At 42.8% G+C, this 19,168-nt stretch overlaps 3 protein-coding genes across 5 annotated transcripts in view; 2 read left to right on the top strand and 1 right to left on the bottom strand.

The window, feature by feature from the left end:
- sos1 (son of sevenless homolog 1 (Drosophila)) overlaps window positions 1-4,120 on the top strand; it is a 39,172-nt gene extending 35,052 nt beyond the window's left edge. The window contains exons 21-24 of one of the 2 annotated variants that reach the window (XM_066647638.1): window positions 87-360; window positions 914-958; window positions 1,607-1,728; window positions 2,128-4,120. In XM_066647638.1, the coding sequence (XP_066503735.1) occupies window positions 87-360; window positions 914-958; window positions 1,607-1,728; window positions 2,128-2,622 (936 nt within the window). In that variant the 3' untranslated portion in view covers window positions 2,623-4,120. The remainder of the gene's footprint in view (window positions 1-86; window positions 361-913; window positions 959-1,606; window positions 1,729-2,127) is intronic. The other variant, XM_066647639.1, reaches the window with a different exon arrangement.
- A 2,551-nt stretch (window positions 4,121-6,671) lies between these two features.
- On the bottom strand, window positions 6,672-9,348 carry gemin6 (gem (nuclear organelle) associated protein 6). Its single transcript, XM_066647818.1, has 3 exons — window positions 9,238-9,348; window positions 7,770-7,899; window positions 6,672-7,194 (listed from the first exon to the last, which is right to left on the bottom strand). The coding sequence occupies exons 2-3, from the start codon at window positions 7,895-7,897 to the stop codon at window positions 6,825-6,827; spliced, it is 498 nt and encodes a 165-aa protein (XP_066503915.1). The 5' UTR covers window positions 7,898-7,899; window positions 9,238-9,348; the 3' UTR covers window positions 6,672-6,824.
- LOC136671927 (serine/arginine-rich splicing factor 7-like) lies at window positions 8,631-14,515 on the top strand. 2 transcript variants are annotated; one of them, XM_066647816.1, is made up of 9 exons: window positions 8,631-8,746; window positions 10,494-10,674; window positions 11,308-11,484; window positions 12,660-12,740; window positions 12,833-12,904; window positions 13,028-13,081; window positions 13,215-13,259; window positions 13,934-13,969; window positions 14,124-14,515. In XM_066647816.1, the coding sequence occupies exons 1-9, from the start codon at window positions 8,719-8,721 to the stop codon at window positions 14,176-14,178; spliced, it is 729 nt and encodes a 242-aa protein (XP_066503913.1). In that variant the 5' UTR covers window positions 8,631-8,718; the 3' UTR covers window positions 14,179-14,515. The 2 variants fall into 2 exon arrangements, with proteins under 2 accessions (XP_066503913.1, XP_066503914.1); XM_066647817.1 differs by lacking the exon at window positions 12,660-12,740.
- Window positions 14,516-19,168: the final 4,653 nt, after the last annotated feature.

The following is a 19,168-nucleotide window of genomic DNA, read 5'->3' as shown; positions in this document are numbered from 1 at the left end:
ACATAGATCAGCTCTGTTCACGGGTTATAACATACCACTAGTTGATGCTAAAACCAGTCTTTTCTCACAATGCCCCACACCTTCAGCCTAAGAAGTACAGCTGCACTCTGAAGTCTCCGGGCGTCCGGCCGTCCTCCAGTCGCCCGGGTACCATGCGCCACCCCACGCCACTACAGAACGAACCCCGGAAGATCAGCTACAGCCGAATCCCAGACAGCGAGACGGAGAGCAGCGCGGCGTCGGCCCCCAACTCTCCACGCACACCCCTTACACCCCCACCTGCATCTGCAGCATCCAGCTCCACTGACATCTGCAGCGTCTTCGACTCTCCACAAGGTCCTTCAAGCCCCTTCCACTCAAGTATGTATACACAGCTTTGCATATATACACACACACTCATATATGGACGCTCATTCCCAATGTGTTGACTTATACTGAGGTGAAACTTAAGCACGCAGCTCCTCTTGTGTGGCTGTGAAAAACCAGCTGGCATAAACCAGTAGTTCTCAATCCTGGTTACGGCAGGCCACTGCCCCGCACACGTTAGAGATTCCTCTGCTCTGCACCTGGAAGCTATTGAGCTAATGAACAACTCCCTCTGAAACTGACAGCTTAAACATGATGGACAATGTCCCACCAGGATCAGGACTGAGATGCACGCTTCTTGGATTATGGCATTTACACTGACGTCAACTAACCCATTTTACATTCTCTGTGACATGTAACCTGCATATTAACTACCAGATTAATGAAAGGTGGAATGATACCGTGTCATTTTATTAATTAGTATGAGGTTAATGTGTCCCATTTTCACTTTGCTACACTCAGATGCCTCTCTATGTCTGAGGCTTTGTTTTCTTTGACCCTCTCTCAGGGTATCTCTCTCTCTCTTGTCTTCTCTTTTTGCTGCCAGACAGCGACACCATTTTTGCCCCGGTTTCTCTGCCTCATGGCCCACGTCAGTATAAGCCCTCTCTCTATCTTCTTATATTTGTCTTTCACTCTTTCATGCCCCCCGTCCACTCACTTTTTTACTGCCTTCCTTCCTCTCATTCTCTCATACACCATCTTCATCAGAACCACGTATTTTATGTAGTACATTGCCAACATTTCATATGTTCATCTTACCCCAGGTCTTAACGTATGTTTTTATTTAGTTTGGCATTGGAGCTACAAAGCTAATGTAGCTAATTACGTACATCATTTAGTTCCAAATTGGCTCTGACACAGTAAACATACGAAATTCAATCACAGCCTAACTCTGTCAGTCAAGGGCTCGGACCTCCACCCTTTATGCATGCCCAAGCCTCCGTGTCCAGTGTGCACGCTGGTGTGTGACAGTGCCTTCCCCCTTCTCTTGCACTTCTGTCTCCACTGTCCCGCTCAGTCAGACCTCCACAGAAGCTCAGTGGGCTCCACTGATCATACATCACTAGATGAGTCAGTGTGGCAAATGATAAATGAACATTATGTTCGGTGTCTTAGGGTCATGTGAAAGGCCATGTATGAACCACTCTCACTTTCCATCTTTCCCCATAGTGTCTACGTGACTGTCATAAAAGGTAATATCATTTAACACCCTTTTTCTTTTTGTCTGTTTTCCAAGGGTCATCATCAGTGTCCTCCATGGTGAGTTTCCACAGGTGCGCAGAGGACGCCCCCATCCCTCCCCCTGTCCCACCTCGTAGACGTCCAGAATCTGCCCCAGCTGAGTCTTCGCCCTCAAAGGTAAAACGTTCCGCTGTCTAAAAATAAGCAACATCTATTTTAGTCATTAATTATACGTTTGCAAACTGTGCATGTTGTTAGTCTACTTCTAATTAATGTAGTAGTAATTAAAGACACCAACTTCCAATGAAGGTGGGTCTGAATGACCCTGAACCGATTGAAGTGGTTTCCGAAAATTAATGAATGAATTTCTGCTGATTTAAGGGTTGTTTTCCTTTAAACAGTGAACATGTCTGAACCTAATGAACCATTCTGTATTAATTAATACGTTTTTTTAATTATTAAAATGAGGCCAAGTACGTGATTGCACATCCCTGCAGATGAAATGCCAACAAAGACTTTGTTTATTTATTTAAAAAATATATATATATTCGCCCGTTCTCTCCCATCTCTCTTCAGATGATGTCAAAGCACTTGGACAGCCCTCCAGCCATCCCCCCCAGGCAGCCCACAGGCAAGGTCTACTCTCCACGTTACTCTCTCTCAGACCGCACTTCAGTGTCAGAGCCTCCAGACAGCCCCCCCACACTGCCCCCGCGTGAGCCGGTGCGGACGCCAGACGTCTTCTCCAGCTCCCCTCTACTGCTTCAGCCTCCGCCTCAGGGGCGCCGCAGCGAGCAGAGCCACTTTTTCCCCACCTCCGCCTTCCCTCCGCCCCTGCCCCCTCAGACGCCGTCGCCCCTGGGTCCACGCAAGCACCTGCCTTCCCCACCTCTGCAGCCCCTGGACAATGAGCCGTTGCAGGGGGCTGCGGGTCCCCCTTTACCTCCCCGCCAGAGCACCTCGCAGTCCGCCATCCCCAAACTGCCTCCCAAAACCTACAAAAGGGAGCCGGCGCACCCCTCCGTGCACCGGGACGGCCCACCACTTCTGGAGAATGCAAACCCTTCGTAAATGCTCTCTGAACCGAGAGAGGTAACACTAAAGACTGCGGCAGAGAAGTGAGAGTCGGTGACAAATAACTGTGGTGAGAAATGCCAGTGTTGGACCTTGAGGATAAACGAAGAAAAAAGGAAAAAAAATAAAAAATTTAAAAAACAAAGACAAAACAAAAAATGTGCCCTTAAACCATTCAAAGATGATTGTGTTTTCATAAAGTGCAAACTATGTTGAGATTACGTAGCCCTCTTGAGGGTCTCTGTACATACTTTTCCTTTGTCTTTCATGTAACTGTTGTTGTGTGCTTTGTCAATGTCAATTTTTTTTTTTTTGTTCATTCGTTTGTTTGTTTTTATATGTTGCTTCTTTTCAGCCGTATTGTGCGTCCAGCAGAACGTGACCCTCCCTCTCCTTCTACAGTTCTAAGCCAGGACCAGATTTAAAGAAAAAGAACGTGGAAAAATATGTCACAACAAAAATTTATGCTGGATAACGAAGAGACTGTAGACCGGTTTAAACCAGAAAAAAAAAATTTAAAAACACAATACGGCACACTCTTGACTGCAAGTGATACAGGCACTAAGTGGTACTGTAGAGACTGTACTCCAGTGCCGGCCAATGGGAGTGGACTTGGGAGGCCAGCACGATGCTGGAAAACCTCCGTTCCTTTGAGTTAACCACACGTCAACATGCTTAAAGAAAAGGGACTGGGAGCGATGAAGATAGGAGCAGTGTTCAGAGCTGTTTTAACTTCACGCTCAAGTGAAGGGGAGCGGTTTGTGCGCCAGTAGTCCCAGAGTACCACGCTGAAAAGGGTACTTATTTAAAACGGTGTTTAATAGACACTGCTATGAAAAGAAAAAAAAAATTAGATTTCGAAAGAATGTTTTTTTTAATATTTCAAGAATAGTCCAAATAATTTGACGATAAAATCAGTGTTTGAGAATTAAACGGCGATAAAGTGTTTAAAATAAAGTAACAAACTTATTTCCAGAAAGTACTTCAGTGTTATTTTAAAACAGACTGGTGCTGATGTGTCAGGGGAGTAAGAATATACCTTTATCACTTCAAATCATCCAGTCAACTTCCTTTATTTTAACACATGGAGGTGGTTAACATCGGCTTTAACCCTTCAGCCAAAATCCAGCAGCGTTTATTAATATATTCACCGAATATTTTGACTTTATTCTTGAAACATTCACTTTATTTCTTTCGAAATCTAATGTTTTTATTTTTAACGGTGGTTTAATTGCCATTACACTTTCAAGAATTCACAAAACATAAAGTGATTGTTCCTTACGTGTTAGAAGGTTTATTTTTCTGAATCATTTCTGTTTTTCCCTCCCACACCAAAGAGGTACTTTCAAGCATTCACGAAACACAAAAAAGTGATTGTTCTGTATGTGTTAGAACGTTTATTTTCTGAATGATTTCTGTTTTGCCAATAAGTATATTAAGAAGAAAAGTGGTTGCCTTCTTAAAACAAGGGAATAAAAGTGTTTATACCACTGTTCGCTGTGGAAAGTTGTTACACTGTGTTTTTGACGCCACTCAGAGCCCATGTGATTGACCCGGGCAGTTAAAGGCTAATTGATTACTGATGATTAATTGCATTATAATGCTATGAAGCTTATGTGCAGTACTCCGTAGACGCTGTGACTGCTGGGTGCATCTTTAAAAGTCTATACGTTTCATCCTCCCCTCCTCATACCTTGGGGAAGGATTTTAGAAGATGAATGTGATCAATTTGTACAGTTCCCACATGATGTTTTACAGAGAGTGATCCCTGCATATTCTCACTGCACTTACATTTTTTTATTTATCACTGGTGCATTATTAGGGCGGCACAGTGGTGCAGCAGGTAGGTGTCGCAGTCACACAGCTCCAGGGGCCCCGATCTGGGTGACTGTCTGTGAGGAGTGTGGTGTGTTCTCCCTGTGTCTGCGTGGGTTTCCTCCGGGTGACTGTCTGTCAGGAGTGTGGTGTGTTCTCCCTGTGTCTGTGTGGGTTTCCTCCGGGTGACTGTCTGTGAGGAGTGTGGTGTGTTCTCCCTGTGTCTTCGTGGGTTTCCTCCGGGTGACTGTCTGTGAGGAGTGTGGTGTGTTCTCCCTGTGTCTGCGTAGGTTTCCTCCGGGTGACTGTCTGTGAGGAGTGTGGTGTGTTCTCCCTGTGTCTGCGTGGGTTTCCTCCAGGTGACTGTCTGTGAGGAGTGTGGTGTGTTCTCTCTGTTTCTGTGTGGGTTTCCTCCGGGTGACTGTCTGTGAGGAGTGTGGTGTGTTCTCTCTGTGTCTGCGTGGGTTTCCTCCGGGTGACTGTCTGTGAGGAGTGTGGTGTGTTCTCCCTGTGTCTGCGTGGGTTTCCTCCGGGTGCTCCGGTTTCCTCCCACAGTCCAAAAACACACGTCGGTAGGTGGATTGGCGACTCAAATGTGTCCATAGGTGTGAGTGAATGTGTGCGAATATGTTGCCCTGTGAAGGACTGGCGCCCCCTCCAGGGTGTGTTCCCGCCTTGCGCCCAATGATTCCAGGTAGGCTCTGGACCCATCGCGACCCTGAACTGGATAATGGTTATAGATAATGAATGAATGAATGAAATGTGCATTATTTGGCAAAGCCTCAACTCATCATTGCTCTTAAAGGTCTAGGCCTTTCCTGGATGCTGCTTTTATTCCCAAGCATGATGTTTTTGTACATTTTGCAGCAAACAACATCTGCATCGTAGGAGTCCTGACCATTGAGAACGAGGGTGGAAAGGAGCTAATACATTATACAGCAACAAGCACCTTCTTAGGGTCCGTTAATAAAATTGCCAAAGATTAAATAACATTATTTTAATGTTATGGCTGATTGATCTGTTTTGTACTAATTTTGTTTAAGAAGAGGTAGAGGTAAGATCAACATGACTTTATTTCTATTTTACTCACTCCTCTCTTGAGTTTATTGTAGCGTTTGTTCAGTAGTTGAACCATAATGTAGTTACACGTGTAGTTTGTAGTGAATTAGTCAAAACATTATAAATTTGCTGCAAATATTTTATTACAAAATGTGCATAAATATTAGTTTGACATCTGCCCGCTGTTTAACCTTCACATCTCAATATAACACCTGAAACTAAAAGGAAACACATTAAATGAACCACAAATACGGTTCTTGAGAGAAAAAAAGGACATGCTTAGAAAACACTAAACACATTTCATACCCTGGCAGCTTTAAAGACTAAGCACCACTTAATGGACCTCCAATGAATATTGGACATTATTGTAGTTACTGACAGATATAAGTATGAATTAAAATGAAAATAGCAGCTTAATTTGCTTTAAAACTGACAATTTTATTAAATTGACGGAAAAACCCGAGCTCTCTACGGAAATTCTCGAACGCGACCGTGACGTCACTGGTGGACAACAGCTGAACAACGCCGCGGTAAAACACCGTTATGACTGACTGTTATGACAGTATCTAGCTAAATAACCAACATTATTCATGACAATAGCCTAGCAATAAGCTAAACTCAAATGTAGAGGTACCGTTATTCTTGTAAATGTGATCGAAGTCGAACTCGAATTCATCCGACACTATAAACCTCCGTAATGCAGCTACGTAGCCGAGTATAATCTGAGCACCGAGTTTAGCGAGTCAAGCTAACGTTAACTAACACCAACTAAAACAGGCGAAGTGAGTGTCCTTACCCTGTTTACCTCCATGTTACAGAGGCTCTTGAACACCTTTCGTTGGTGTCCTTACATGCCCATATTGTTGGAAAAGCGCCAGTGAAATGAGCTACAGATAACGGAGTGAGCGGATGGTCCTTTCCAAAGTGCCCGTTTAAAGTGGACAAATTTAGTCCATTTTCTGGATATTTTGGGATCTTTGGGTCATTTGTTCACAGATGTCCCACTGTACATTGAATGATTGCAGCCAAAAACAACACACCCTTTCGTCATTTTGCATTAAATTAAGTGCAGCTTCTAGAGTTGTTGTTTTTAGGGAAAGATGAGATATATCTGGTGTCCAAAAAGTGACCTGAAGTAACTTCAAAATGGAAAGACATTTATATTTATTTCAATTTTGCAAATTACAAGCAGTTCTTAAAAAAATAAACACAAGAAATTGAGATATGTTTTTCCTCTGGGCAGCAACAATCTGGATTTATGAACTGCTCTCACAGAGAGGGTACAGCTTAAAGTCCTTTGACCCCCAAAGCCTGGGATGCATTCTTTATTGGTCCTTTCTTCCCATGTTGCTTTCTACTAGACTCTGCACTCGGGCCAGAATTATTTCATTGCTGCTGCTGCACTGCTCCGCTCCATAGGGGGCACTGATGGTCAGCACATTGGCCACCTGCAGAACATCCCCCTCCACTGTAACAGGAATGAGGTTCTCCTCCAGCCACCTGCGAAGATCCTCCTTGCGCTCTTTCAGCTCTTCAGCACTGAAAGCCTGACCGCCCACCTGCATGAAGAGTGACCTCAGCTTCTTCTCCATTTCTCCATCTCCCTCCCTGATGACCTCCATCTCTCTAACAGCGTGACCCAACACCACCTTCACGCAGGGTTCTCCTTTCTCCTGGAAGCTCACAAGGACCACACTTGTGGAAAAGGATGAAGAGCAAAAAACTGTTACTGAGCATCCATTTTTAAACATAAAACATCAAGACATACTACACACAACATTGTATACAATGGAAACAAAAACAGTGAATGCTGCCGACCAATTTTGTGATATCATAAAAAACTACATATTTATACTAAAAATCTGCATGATGACTGTTTAACTTAGTGCTGAGGTATATTTGTAAAAATAAATCAGCCATTTAGGTTTAATCATGCTGAAGATATTTTACCCACCGACGTTGTAAAGCATGAACACTCACATTTAGTAGTGTGAAGATCCTCCACAAGGGGGCAGCATTCACACTCAAGTCAAACGAGTAGATTTTGGTGTTTGATAAGGTGATGTAATGCCTTCTACAGAATCATTACCTTTCTGAAGTTATTATTTTTTACAAGCTGCTGTATCTAGATCTTTGTTTCCCCACAAACAACAAATCATTGATCACAGTTGCAAGTGGAGGTTCGTACAACTCATAACACACAAATCTTCGATTGCTGTCTAAGATGTGGGCTAAAAGTTGCTATATGAGATGTTTTCGAGTGTTAATACCTGGCAGACACTGGGTCGACGGTGAACACCCAGCCTTCACTCTGCTGTTTATCGATCCCCGTTACTTTCACCTCGTGGTTTAAGTACTTTTGCCACTCCTGTGGCTTCATCCTCGACCAGTCACTCATCACTCAAACACACACACACACACACACACAGAGTACAGATGTATGTAAGCGAGGCAGGAAGGTTATCTACCTCAAAGTGTAAAATAACCCGCAGTTAAGAATGCCAACATATCATTCTACTTATATTACACACACAATAACTGAACTAGGCAACACCAGAGATCATTAACAGCTCCGAGAGTCAACATTCACTTCTTCTTCAGATTTAAATAAACCCTCATCTGTAAAATGGATTCCCGCCACCTTCAGGACTGGAGAGAGGCTGTAGACGATAAAGACTACCGCTTTTTTTGGCAGAATATTGTTTTACGAAAACAACGCATGAGTACGTCAGACTTTTATTATTTTAACTTATTTTTATTAACTTATTTTAACTTATATTTATTATTATTTTTATATTATTTTATATTAACGAAAAAACTGTATGAGCTGAGAGCACCAGGCAGGGTAGAGTTTTAAAAACCTCTTTCACACATGAATAAACTTGTTATGTGAATACACCAACTGTTTCTTCTAAAGTGATTACGTTAAGCACAGATATAAAACAGTCATACATATCCTTACAAGGACCAGTTCCTTGTCATTTAACTTTGTTTAGAGCTTTCAAATTCGTTGTTGACCAGTAAGTATTCTCGCACACTTTAGAATATCTTGGGCAGTGGCCACCATGGGATTTGTAGTTCCACCCCCATTTCAAGCCTACTGTAAACAGTGTTTATGAACTACAGGTTTCGCGGGCGCTTGTGCTCCGGCAGGCTCGGGATTTTGGTTCCGCTTGTTTGTGGCGCTCCGTTCGGGTTTAGTGGAAGTAGCAGAGGGAAATGTCAAGATACAATCGGCACGGAGGAGGTGAGTCTCTTAAATAGAAACAGAGACTTTACGCTCGACGTGTAAGGCGGGAAGGTTATTCTTATAGCAGCCGTAGCCCAGAATGTGAGGCTCGCGCTGTAATGGCGGCACGAATGGCGGGAGCAGCACGCGCTCCGATAAGTTCTAAGATTGCTAAAATAAGCTAAGCTAAGTGTCCAGCTAGCGTGTAAGCTCCGTGTGTTTCTGATATAAAAACGAAGAAACGTGTTATACCAACTGTCAGTGTTTAACGAGGCCTTTATTTAGACCGTTGTTTGTCTGAAGTAAATAATTCTGAATAACGTTACCGCAAACTGCTCTAAAAAAGTTTACGGTTCACTGCTACAGAATGTTGTTGTTGGTTTCATTATCATTTCCACGGGCTTCCTGTTAATACGTATCTCACACATTTAAACAAATAATTCTTTAGGTAAAACCAGCTACGTTCCCTAGTTTTTGGTTGAGATACAGTTGTTTCACAGGTATCTCACCTTATCTTAGTGTCGCAATAATTGTTGAACAGAAATAACACAAGTTTAACGTAAATTCAAGAAACGTTATGTATATTGGAGGGGATATTTCCCAAAACGTTTAAGTAAATATAAAAAAGGGAGGACTAAAGAAAATGGCTTAAATTCACCCTCCGTTTACCGCTAAACCTCCAAATGTGATTAGTCCCCTCCACCAATCACCTGCTCAAAAAATCCAACCTGAAAGTTGATGGGATTAGTTCCTTAGGTTTGTTTATGACGAAAGAAGCTGTGGCTGTCTGAATCTGCGCATTTGAAAGGTTCTGGAATGCTACAGTTTCAAAGCATATTTGTGTGTGTGTGTGTGTATTTTTTCACTTAAAGGAATATTTTCACCCATTCTTTCATTCACTGTGAGATTACAAGAGGATAAAAAAACAACAGGAATTTCTAAAATGCAGATTTGAAGTCCTCTTGTAAAAACATTGTAAAAAAATAAATTTTTTAATTAGAGTATGAGTCTCCTGACTGGAATAGAGGCTCCAATAAAGGCAAAGATTGAAGAAAGTCTAAATAATAAACACTGAAAACTGTGTATGTATCAGAGCTGAATTGTTTATCTTTAAATGCATATCTGTAAGAGACAAAATAACAGCTTACAGCAGCAGTGGAATATTCCAAGAGCAAATTACCGATTTGATTTTATTAACACAACAGCTTCTGCAAATGCACTGACCCTTTGAGCATTTTTGACTCATGTAATTTTATACTCGTGCATGGATCTTAAAATGGATGAGATACTTATTGTGTGTAACTCATGGTTTGAGGTGTTTAGATGTGTATTAGTGTCATATGCAGACGTATTTAGAACAGTCGATTCAATAGACAGAGCATCAGGAACATTGGCGTGCCTCAACCAAGCCTGTATCCTGTTGACCACTTTTACAGTTAGGAACATGCAAGATTCCCACCACTATCTGAGAACTCTTAAGCAGGTTGATGCAAGCCAAGGCAGATCTGGCTAATGGTAGTATGCATTATTTTGACCCACGTTATTTGATTCAGCCGAATACCCACAATAAGATCATCTCAAGGTCAAGATGCTAACAGCATGAAATATCAGATTCGTGATGTGTTAGTGTGAATTACATTTTACAGGCTTCTGCAATCTTGCTGTTTCTAAGTACAGTATTGCAGTAAAAATGAAAAGCCAGTACACTTTGCAGCCCGAGACGCTACTGAACCTCAGCACCATATTTGTTCCTCTCCTTTTACAGAAACTAAAGTTTATGTGGGTAACCTGGGCACTGGTGCAGGGAAAGGCGAGCTAGAGCGGGCGTTTGGTTATTACGGGCCGTTGAGAACTGTGTGGATTGCTAGAAACCCTCCAGGGTTCGCCTTTGTGGAGTTTGAAGATCCCAGAGACGCAGAGGATGCCGTCCGTGGCCTCGATGGCAAGTAAGTGGACGGACATGCCGCCATCCCACTTCTTCGCTGTTGCTAGGACAGTAGGAGCCTTCCACATCACACTGCATCATTCGAAAGGTGGAAGTGGTCAGAGGGTTTCTATTTTACGTTTGCAGAAATTCAGTGTTGGTAATTTGCTCTTTGGAATTACTGAAGCATTTGAGTCGTCCATTTTAGGCGAAATCTAATTCAGTTACTTCCCTAGGTTAGCTGTAGAGGGTAGTTTAGTTCAAACAGTGCAGACCGTTTTAAAGAGCCACCGCTATGAGGTTGAATGGGTGAAACTGCTTAAAAAATTGGCACAGCTGTGGTACACATGAAGGAACATGATTTTAACACTGTGTAACATGCTCAGAATGATGAACCAAGTTGTAGTTGATTCTAAAGCGACGGATAACCATTCTGTTCGAACAAAACCTATTCCTGGAAATATTCAGTGTTTGAAACGTTGAAAAATAAAAAAAACTAATCTAAAAATATATTTTTCTATGGGACGATGTTGTAAATGAATGAGTGTGCGTCCAATTTCTGGAGCAGTGGTTTATCTCTTGTCCTGTCTTGAGCCAGTTATGGTTTCTTCAGCACTCCATCTATGTTTCTTTCCTTTTGAACGGTGTCTTTTAGAGTGATCTGTGGAACCCGTGTACGTGTGGAGTTATCTACAGGAATGCCGCGCCGCTCCCGTTACGACCGCTTGCCCACCCGCCGTCCCTTCGACCCCAATGACCGCTGCTACGAATGCGGCGAGAAGGGCCACTATGCGTACGACTGTCACCGCTACAGTCGTCGCCGACGAAGCAGGTAAGAACACACAGATCAGTAGTTCGTACCTTTACACCTGTTACAGTTCTACACTTGTGCAATCTCAAAGAATCTGATGAAACCTGTACTGTTAAAAACCTGTCGTAACATATTTCTGTTGGGTAGAGCGGGACTGTCTACATGTTGGTTATTTGGTGCAACTGCTGCTTCTCTTTCTCTTTTTTCTCTCCCCATTTGACTGCTATGTCCTGTATATTCGTTTCCAGTGTGTTGAATATATTGCTCAAATGTTGTTTGCGATTTTATTTAACAGTTCACTTGGTCAAAACCTTTCAGGTTTCATCGTTTGATTCAGAGTGTCACGACCCTTTACGATTTCACGAGGCATCTAGCAAAATTCCACTCTTACGGTCACCTGCTTTGACCATGGCGTGAACAGATCCCTGTAGACTCCTGCCACTTCTACCTGCAACTAAATGTTTCATACGCTGGCAAAAAAAAAAAGCATGTGTCCACCTTCCCCACTCCAAACCTGCTGTTTGCCAATACGAGTCAATTCGGCTATCGATTTGGGCCCATGCTTTTGCTAACGAGAGCATCGAGACCACGCCCAGACCACGTCCCGTCTAGAAAAAGCACACTTCTATCAAGTCTCAATCAAGCGATTTGGCTGTCAGTGCGATCATCGTTAGAAAGCGAAGAAAACGACTAGATGCAGAGGTCGGCTGATGGTAGATACTTCTAGACCGCCTAGATCTGCTAGACCTCGGTTCCAAAGAGGGTCGACCTGCAAACTTGCAAGGTTTATTTTAAGTACCAATTAATGTGTCTCTCTCTTTTACTTTAATTTCCTTTGCCTGAACTCAGTTACAGTGTAATCAGTAATGTAGTAAACTCTTATATTTTGTCTTGTTTTGATTTAGATTAAAAAAACCTTTTGTGATATGCACAGAAATTCTTTAGAGTGTTAGTTATTACAACTACTTTAATGCTAAAGTCAAACACTGTACTGTTTTTGTCGTTCATATACTGCTGAGGCCAGTGGCAGAGAGAGTTAGCAACAGACAGAGGCAGGGAGAGAATCAGAAGAAGAAATAATGTGAAATTGTTGTTGTATTTGCTGACAACTGTAGATCACACTCTAAAGATAGTTCTCTGTCCTTCCCCTCCTTCCATCCATTCTTCCATCTCTCCTTTCTTATGGCCTTGAGCAGGTCTCGTTCTCGTTCTCACTCACGATCTGGCGGGAGGAGATACTCTCGCTCTCGCTCGCGCAGCCGAAGCAGGGGCAGGAGGTGAGTGTTTGTGAGTGTGTTTTACGAAGTGTGAATGCATGCTGCGCTCATGCGGTGAAGTTAACGAATGCAAACGTGTTTTGTCGTTTTAGGTCGAGGTCGTTCTCTCCTCGACGCTCTCGCTCTCCCCGGAGGTCCAGATCTGGAACGCCCAGGAGGTCCTGGTGGGTCCCAACATAAGATTTCCTACCGCGAAATGATTGGGTGTGAGGCAGGTGGTCGGACCGCCTGTCCATTACAAGGCTATGTTGTATTAATGATATCATGTACTCTTCTTGCGTTTTAAGGTCTAAATCAAGGTCCAGGTCCCATTCTCGCTCTGCTTCCCGACCACGAAGCAGGTAAAACCCTTCATCAAACCACCACAAAATGATCGTATTTGTCGCACTGCTTAATATTCATGTATAAGTTGTTTGAATTGCTTTTAAATAGATTATTACCAAGATGTCGAGTGTTATTTTCTTTGTCTTTTAGATCTGGCTCGGTTGGGAGATCAAGGTCTGGATCTGCACCTCGGAGGTAAACGCACACTGTTTCATCACCAACTTGTTAGTTGTGTGCCAGCTCTTATTTATTTCTGAGTTTGTTTTCACTGTTTTTAAAAAGCAGAAGGAAAAGAGAATGTGCGTGTGATATCCAGAAAAGCAGAGCCTCTCGACTGTAGAAGGGCTGTCGGTTTTACTTAATTAAACTCCAGAGACCAGTTCATGGAAAAAATAAAGGTTAACAATGTTAAGCTCTTTAGCTGTTGCAGCATTTTCTTTTTTTAATTAACTTTTAATAGAAATCCTGAACTCAAATGTCCTGTGATGCAAAATATGGGATGTTTTTTTACTGGTAAGTGCCTGTGCAGCTAATTAGTCCAGGATGCACAAATTAATTAGAGCGCATGAATCCTCCCAAGGCGATCTAGCGATCTTTAAAGTAAAGATTAATGCACCTTCCTAGTGATCAAAGTGAACGAAGCATAAACGATGAAAGGAATGATCAGATTCTATGGAATGATCATCCAAGTCCAGTATTCTGTTAACAGCAGTCTGTCTTCTGAGTTCTCTTATTCTGACAGTATTTCACACCATCTATGACCCGTGTAGTGAATGCTACATGTTCTGATGCGATGTGGCAGGGGGAAATAAACAAGGAAACAGAAGTATCTCTCAGTAAACTGAAGGAACTATTTGTTTTATTTTTAGCCATTCCAAGTCTAGAGCTTCTCCTCAGAAACAAAGGTAAGGTTTCTTTAATTACCCGAGGTTGCATTGGGTCTGGATTGATTTTTGTATTGTTTCTGTGAAGACTGAGCTCCAGTAAGAGTGATTTTGACTGGTTTTTATTTATATTTATATGGTTTTGTTCTTATCCCCCCCCCCTCCCCCATTCCAGTCGGTCCCCTTCTCGAAGTCCTGGAGGAAGCAAAAGCCTGGAAAAAGATGACTGAGCCTCTTGATTGTTTTACTTTTTAAGCTTCCTCCTGGGTTTCTATGCTTTTCTTTGCAGCACAGTAGTTTAGAAGTGAATAATATTAGTTTTTTGTTTGTTTTTTTGTTTACACAGTCAATGATTATTGCATTACAGGAAGAAGAAAAAGATAAAAAAAAAAAAAAGTGATGGCTTAAATTGAAATAAGGTTCAGAAATCGTTTGTGTGTGGTGTTTTTGGGGTTGGGGTAGGAAAACGTTTATGGTTTATTTTGAAGTGCAGTAGATGTACAGGATACATGTACTTGGATGATTTATTTTGTTTTTTTTAAGTGTGTACATTAAATTACGTTTAAAATTCACAACAAATTTACTTGCCTTATTTGTGTCTTGCTTCCCCCCAATCATTTCACATATATTACTGTCCCCAAATTATTAAGGGGACATATTATACCTCTTTTTAAACAAGTTAGAATAGTTCTATCGGTTATACAAAATTGTTCATGAAGCGTTTTGTCCAAAATAACTATCACATAGCTCTTGCCAGTTTCAGTCCCTTTCAGAATGAGTTGTTTAAGGGCTCTGTCACTTTTATGCAAATAAGCTGTTGCTGGCCACACCCCAAACATTGGGATTACCCCAAACCACGGTGATTCTATGCTAATTTACTTATTGTGATGTCACAACAAGGGAGCCAATCATTGGCTCGTGGAAGCATATGGTTCCTGACACAAATCTTTAATCTCACAGAAAACAAATGGATGTTTTTGTTTGTTTTTTTGCACTGAGTGTTTATAGGAGACCCCAGTGGAAATACAAAAGCATGCATAAGTTTTCCCTTTAGCGAGTGTCACCTTTTAATACATGGTCATTTTGAAATGACCTGCTCATTTGTTTTAAAATGTAATGCACTCTATCTTTTTTTTTTCCTACAGTAACTGATTAGAGACTTGGAAGGCTTTAGCGTAGATGTCAGAACATTGCTGTGGGGATTTGACTGCATTCATCCCCATTAACACCAAGATCATGTCACTTACTGGTGTTGGATGGTGTGTTCTGGACTTCAGAGGTACTGTTTGGTTCCCCACCACCACCCCCGGAGTTGCAGTGGGTGCAGCTTAAATGAGCTGTAATCAATCATTAGAGAGTGTCCTGCTCATTTCAGTTACAGCCTTCAATTTAAAATCCTGCCTATAGGTGGAGCTGTGGTGTTGAGTTAGATGTCATTAACGATGTAAAACTAGTAAGACAGTGGTTAGCCTACTTAAAACAGAAGCTGGGGTTTTTCCAAATCCGAATGCAGTTTTTAATCATTATTGCTGTGTTAGTATTTAAACAAATAGTTATTAATATAAACACATGCACAGGGGTTGAGTTAGAAAGCAGACTTCTAAGTGCAATTTTAATTCTAAAGACTAAATCTCCATAAAACCTCACAAATGTAGGATATGGCCTCGTATACAGCAGAGTGTAGAACTGAGTGATTGCTTTGTGTTTGATCTTGATAGGGTTTGAACTGCAGGAGCAAGTGCACCGTGCCCGACTCTGGCTTATGGCAGAACATCTGTTTAGAAAGAGAGGAAAAAGGAGGTTGGCTTTTTTTTCCCTTCTTTTTTTTCATCTCAGAACAGGGGCTGTGAATGCAGCTGTTTATTTTTTGGTACCGCCCCCCCCTTACATCCTCATTTTGCAGTTTGACGGCAAGCCAGCTAGACGGCTTGTGTTCTTTTAATAGCTCCATTAGCTACAGGCAAAATGTCAGCCACCTAATGTGATCAACCTTCGTGGCAGTCTGCGAGGGGCCGAGCGTGAATCAGAGCTGATGTGCCTCTGATGGAGAAACAGCGGGAAGGAAATGCCCTTCCGAGGCGCAACAGCATGGAAATGATGATGTGATGAGGAATGTTTATTTGGTGGCATATTAGTGCATCGCAGGGTCATTCCTGTCAGTTAGTGGGTTCAGTGATTCCTGCGACTGTTTTTCTGGTCATCAGCTTGATGAGTAGCCGGGTTGTGAAGGCCTATTGTAATGGAAGTATGATTGCTGTCTTCAAATCAGTGATGACTGGACAGTCTGGTCTAGGAGAAAACCACTGGATCCAGCACAGCACACCCTTTCAAAGGTTGTCTATTACATACTGCCACAACAAATAGATGACATGGGTTATCTGTGGTGTTATTTCCATAGTAGCGCTCTCAGAAGTATTGACATAAACAAGTATTTATAACAAAAAATAAATAAATCTTGCATAAACTCTTGTAGAGTAGCAAAAACCTGTGTTTCCTTTAGATAAAGGCCTAAAAATTCTGTGTTGCTGAAGACTCCAGGTGCAGCGGGGCCTTCAGGAGGCTGTAGGTAGAACCGTGGGTGTGTGATGTGGTGGGCTGTGAGTTCAGAGTGCAGTTAGGCCGAGCTGCTTTTTCACGGGTGCTGTAGCTCACAGAGACTCCTTAAATGTGTCAGCCCTGAGGCCTACTGCAAAGCATTGGGAGGTCAAAAGAGAAGGGAATATACTGGAGCGAAGGTATTATGCTGGTGCATTCTGCTGCAGTGAAAGACCAAAGAAAAGAACAGCTCCTATGCTGAGCCTTTGTTGGAGGTGAAGAAAAATGGACAGGACCGGTTTTAAACTACAGGAGGCCCTAGGCAATACTTTTCTTCTATTCTTTTTTTTAGTAGGCCTTCAGGTGAAGAGAAGCAACTAATCTCAGTGTTTCAGTGTTTATATTATTGACTATTTTTGCTACAAAGTTTGCTTTTTGTAAGATATTCTCTTACACTTTTAAATGGTAAAACCTTATGGAGCTAGATTTACTATTTATACTCATTCCAGTTCCACCATAAGAGGGGTGACTTTCTCCGGGTGACTGTCTGTGAGGAGTGTGGTGTGTTCTCCCTGTGTCTGCGTGGGTTTCCTCCGGGTGACTGTCTGTGAGGAGCGTGGTGTGTTCTCTCTGTGTCTGTGTGGGTTTCCTCCGGAAAAATGATTACGTTGGTAGGTGAATTGGCGACTCAAAAGTGTCCGTAGGTGTGAATGTGTGTGTGTTGCCCTGTGAAGGACTGGCGCACCCTCCAGGGTGAGTTCCCGCCTTGCGCCCAATGATTCCAGGTAGGCTCTGGACCCTTCGTGACCCTGAACTGGATAAGGGTTACAGATAATGAATGAATTATTTAAATGTAAACACCCTTAACTTCTACACATTTGTTAGATCCAGCAATTAGCTTTTCCATTCTCTGAAAAAGAAAAAAATCCATTTTGTGTTTACGCAAAAAGTGAAAACTTTTCATCAGAAAATCACTTTCCAAAGAGATCTTTCATCAGATTTGGAACAGGTAAAAAATCTCTGGGCTGAGTCTGAGCTGTAGGGTGGAGAGTAATGTCGTGGAGTCCACAGTCACACAGCGCCAATGACTTTGCAATGAAGTTTGCAATGACTTAATGATGCAGACGATGCTAGTTGCTGTATACGTTTCAATCACTTAGTACCTCAGCCAAACATCTCAGCTGATCAACTACAGTGTGTAAATCTGACGTCTTTAATAACACTGCATTGTTTTTATAAGGATCTTTTACAGGAAGTTGCAAAAACAAAGGTATCGTTAGTTGCCTATAAACACACAGTAAGCCCTGCTTCCGCTCATTGGACACTTGTTGATAAAAATCTGAAACAGCGGCTACGATTTTCACTTCTTGGTAAGCCATTGTTTAGATTCCTGTAATAGCTGAGTTTAGAGGATGTGAAATTGTGGCTCTTTATCTAAAAGGGTTTTACCCTGTCTTGCTCTTGGAGCATGCTCCTGTGTTTTACCTGCCCTGTCACACCCACACCAACCTCCTGAAAGGCCTGCTAATGAAACTGATCACTTTAATCTGGTGTTGCAGGGCAGGTATAACACAGATATATGCAGAACACAGAGAATCCAAGAGCAGGCTTATGATATGAGGATCTAAAGGATTTAAAAAACAACAACAACATATATCTAGACTCTAAAGACAGAGCTTTGAACGAGGAGGAGGGGTGAGCTGGGACTCAGCTGTTGCATAACCAAACCCGGGGTGTCTTTGAAAAGCACACAGCAGCATGCATGAATCATGGGAAGCAAACAGAGAGACCCTTCAGCGGGGAGCCACCCCCGCATGGCAGCTTCTTCCTAGCCGTACTCAACACACTGCTGGAGCAAGCATTAGATGAGCCGCAACTTTCACCTCATCGTATATGACATGCTCTGAGCTGGATGAGTCGCACGGACACAGCTAGGGTTCGTTTGTATGTTGAAGCCCAGTTCATAGAGAATTTATCCCCGTTTGCTGCCATAAAAGCTTCTAATTTTCCCTAAGCCTTCACCGCTACATTTCAGTGAGGATTTGGTGGCGTTCATTCATTCATTCATCCGCTTATCCAATTGAGGGTCGCGGTGGGCCCAGAGCCTACCTGGAATCATTGGGCTCAAGGCAGGAATACACCCTGGAGGGGGCGCCAGTCCTTCACAGGGCAATACAGACATACACACACTCACACCTATGGACACTTTTGAGTCGCCAATCCACCTACCAACGTGTGTTTTTGGACTGTGGGAGGAAACCGGAGCACCCGGAGGAAACCCACGCAGACACAGAGAGAACACACCACACTCCTCACAGACAGTCACCCGGAGGAAACCCACGCAGACACAGGGAGAACACACCACACTCCTCACAGACAGTCACCCGGAGGAAACCCACGCAGACACGGTGAACACACCACACTCCTCACAGACAGTCACCCGGAGGAAACCCCCGCAGACACAGGGAGAACACACCACACTCCTCACAGACAGTCACCCGGAGGAAACCAACACAGACACAGGGAGAACACACCATTTGGTGGCTTTCAGCCACAAAAACATTAGTGAAGTCATGCACTTGTTTTGCATGATTAGTTCTGGATCACAAACGCCACTCTAATCACTCCCCATGGCACAGGGTGGGGTTTTTTGTTGGACGCTATGGGACCCAACCCCTAAAACCT

Source organism: Hoplias malabaricus, chromosome 16, assembly GCF_029633855.1.
Source record: "Hoplias malabaricus isolate fHopMal1 chromosome 16, fHopMal1.hap1, whole genome shotgun sequence".
Lineage (NCBI taxonomy): Eukaryota > Metazoa > Chordata > Actinopteri > Characiformes > Erythrinidae > Hoplias > Hoplias malabaricus.
This window is presented reverse-complemented; position numbering and strand designations above follow the sequence as displayed.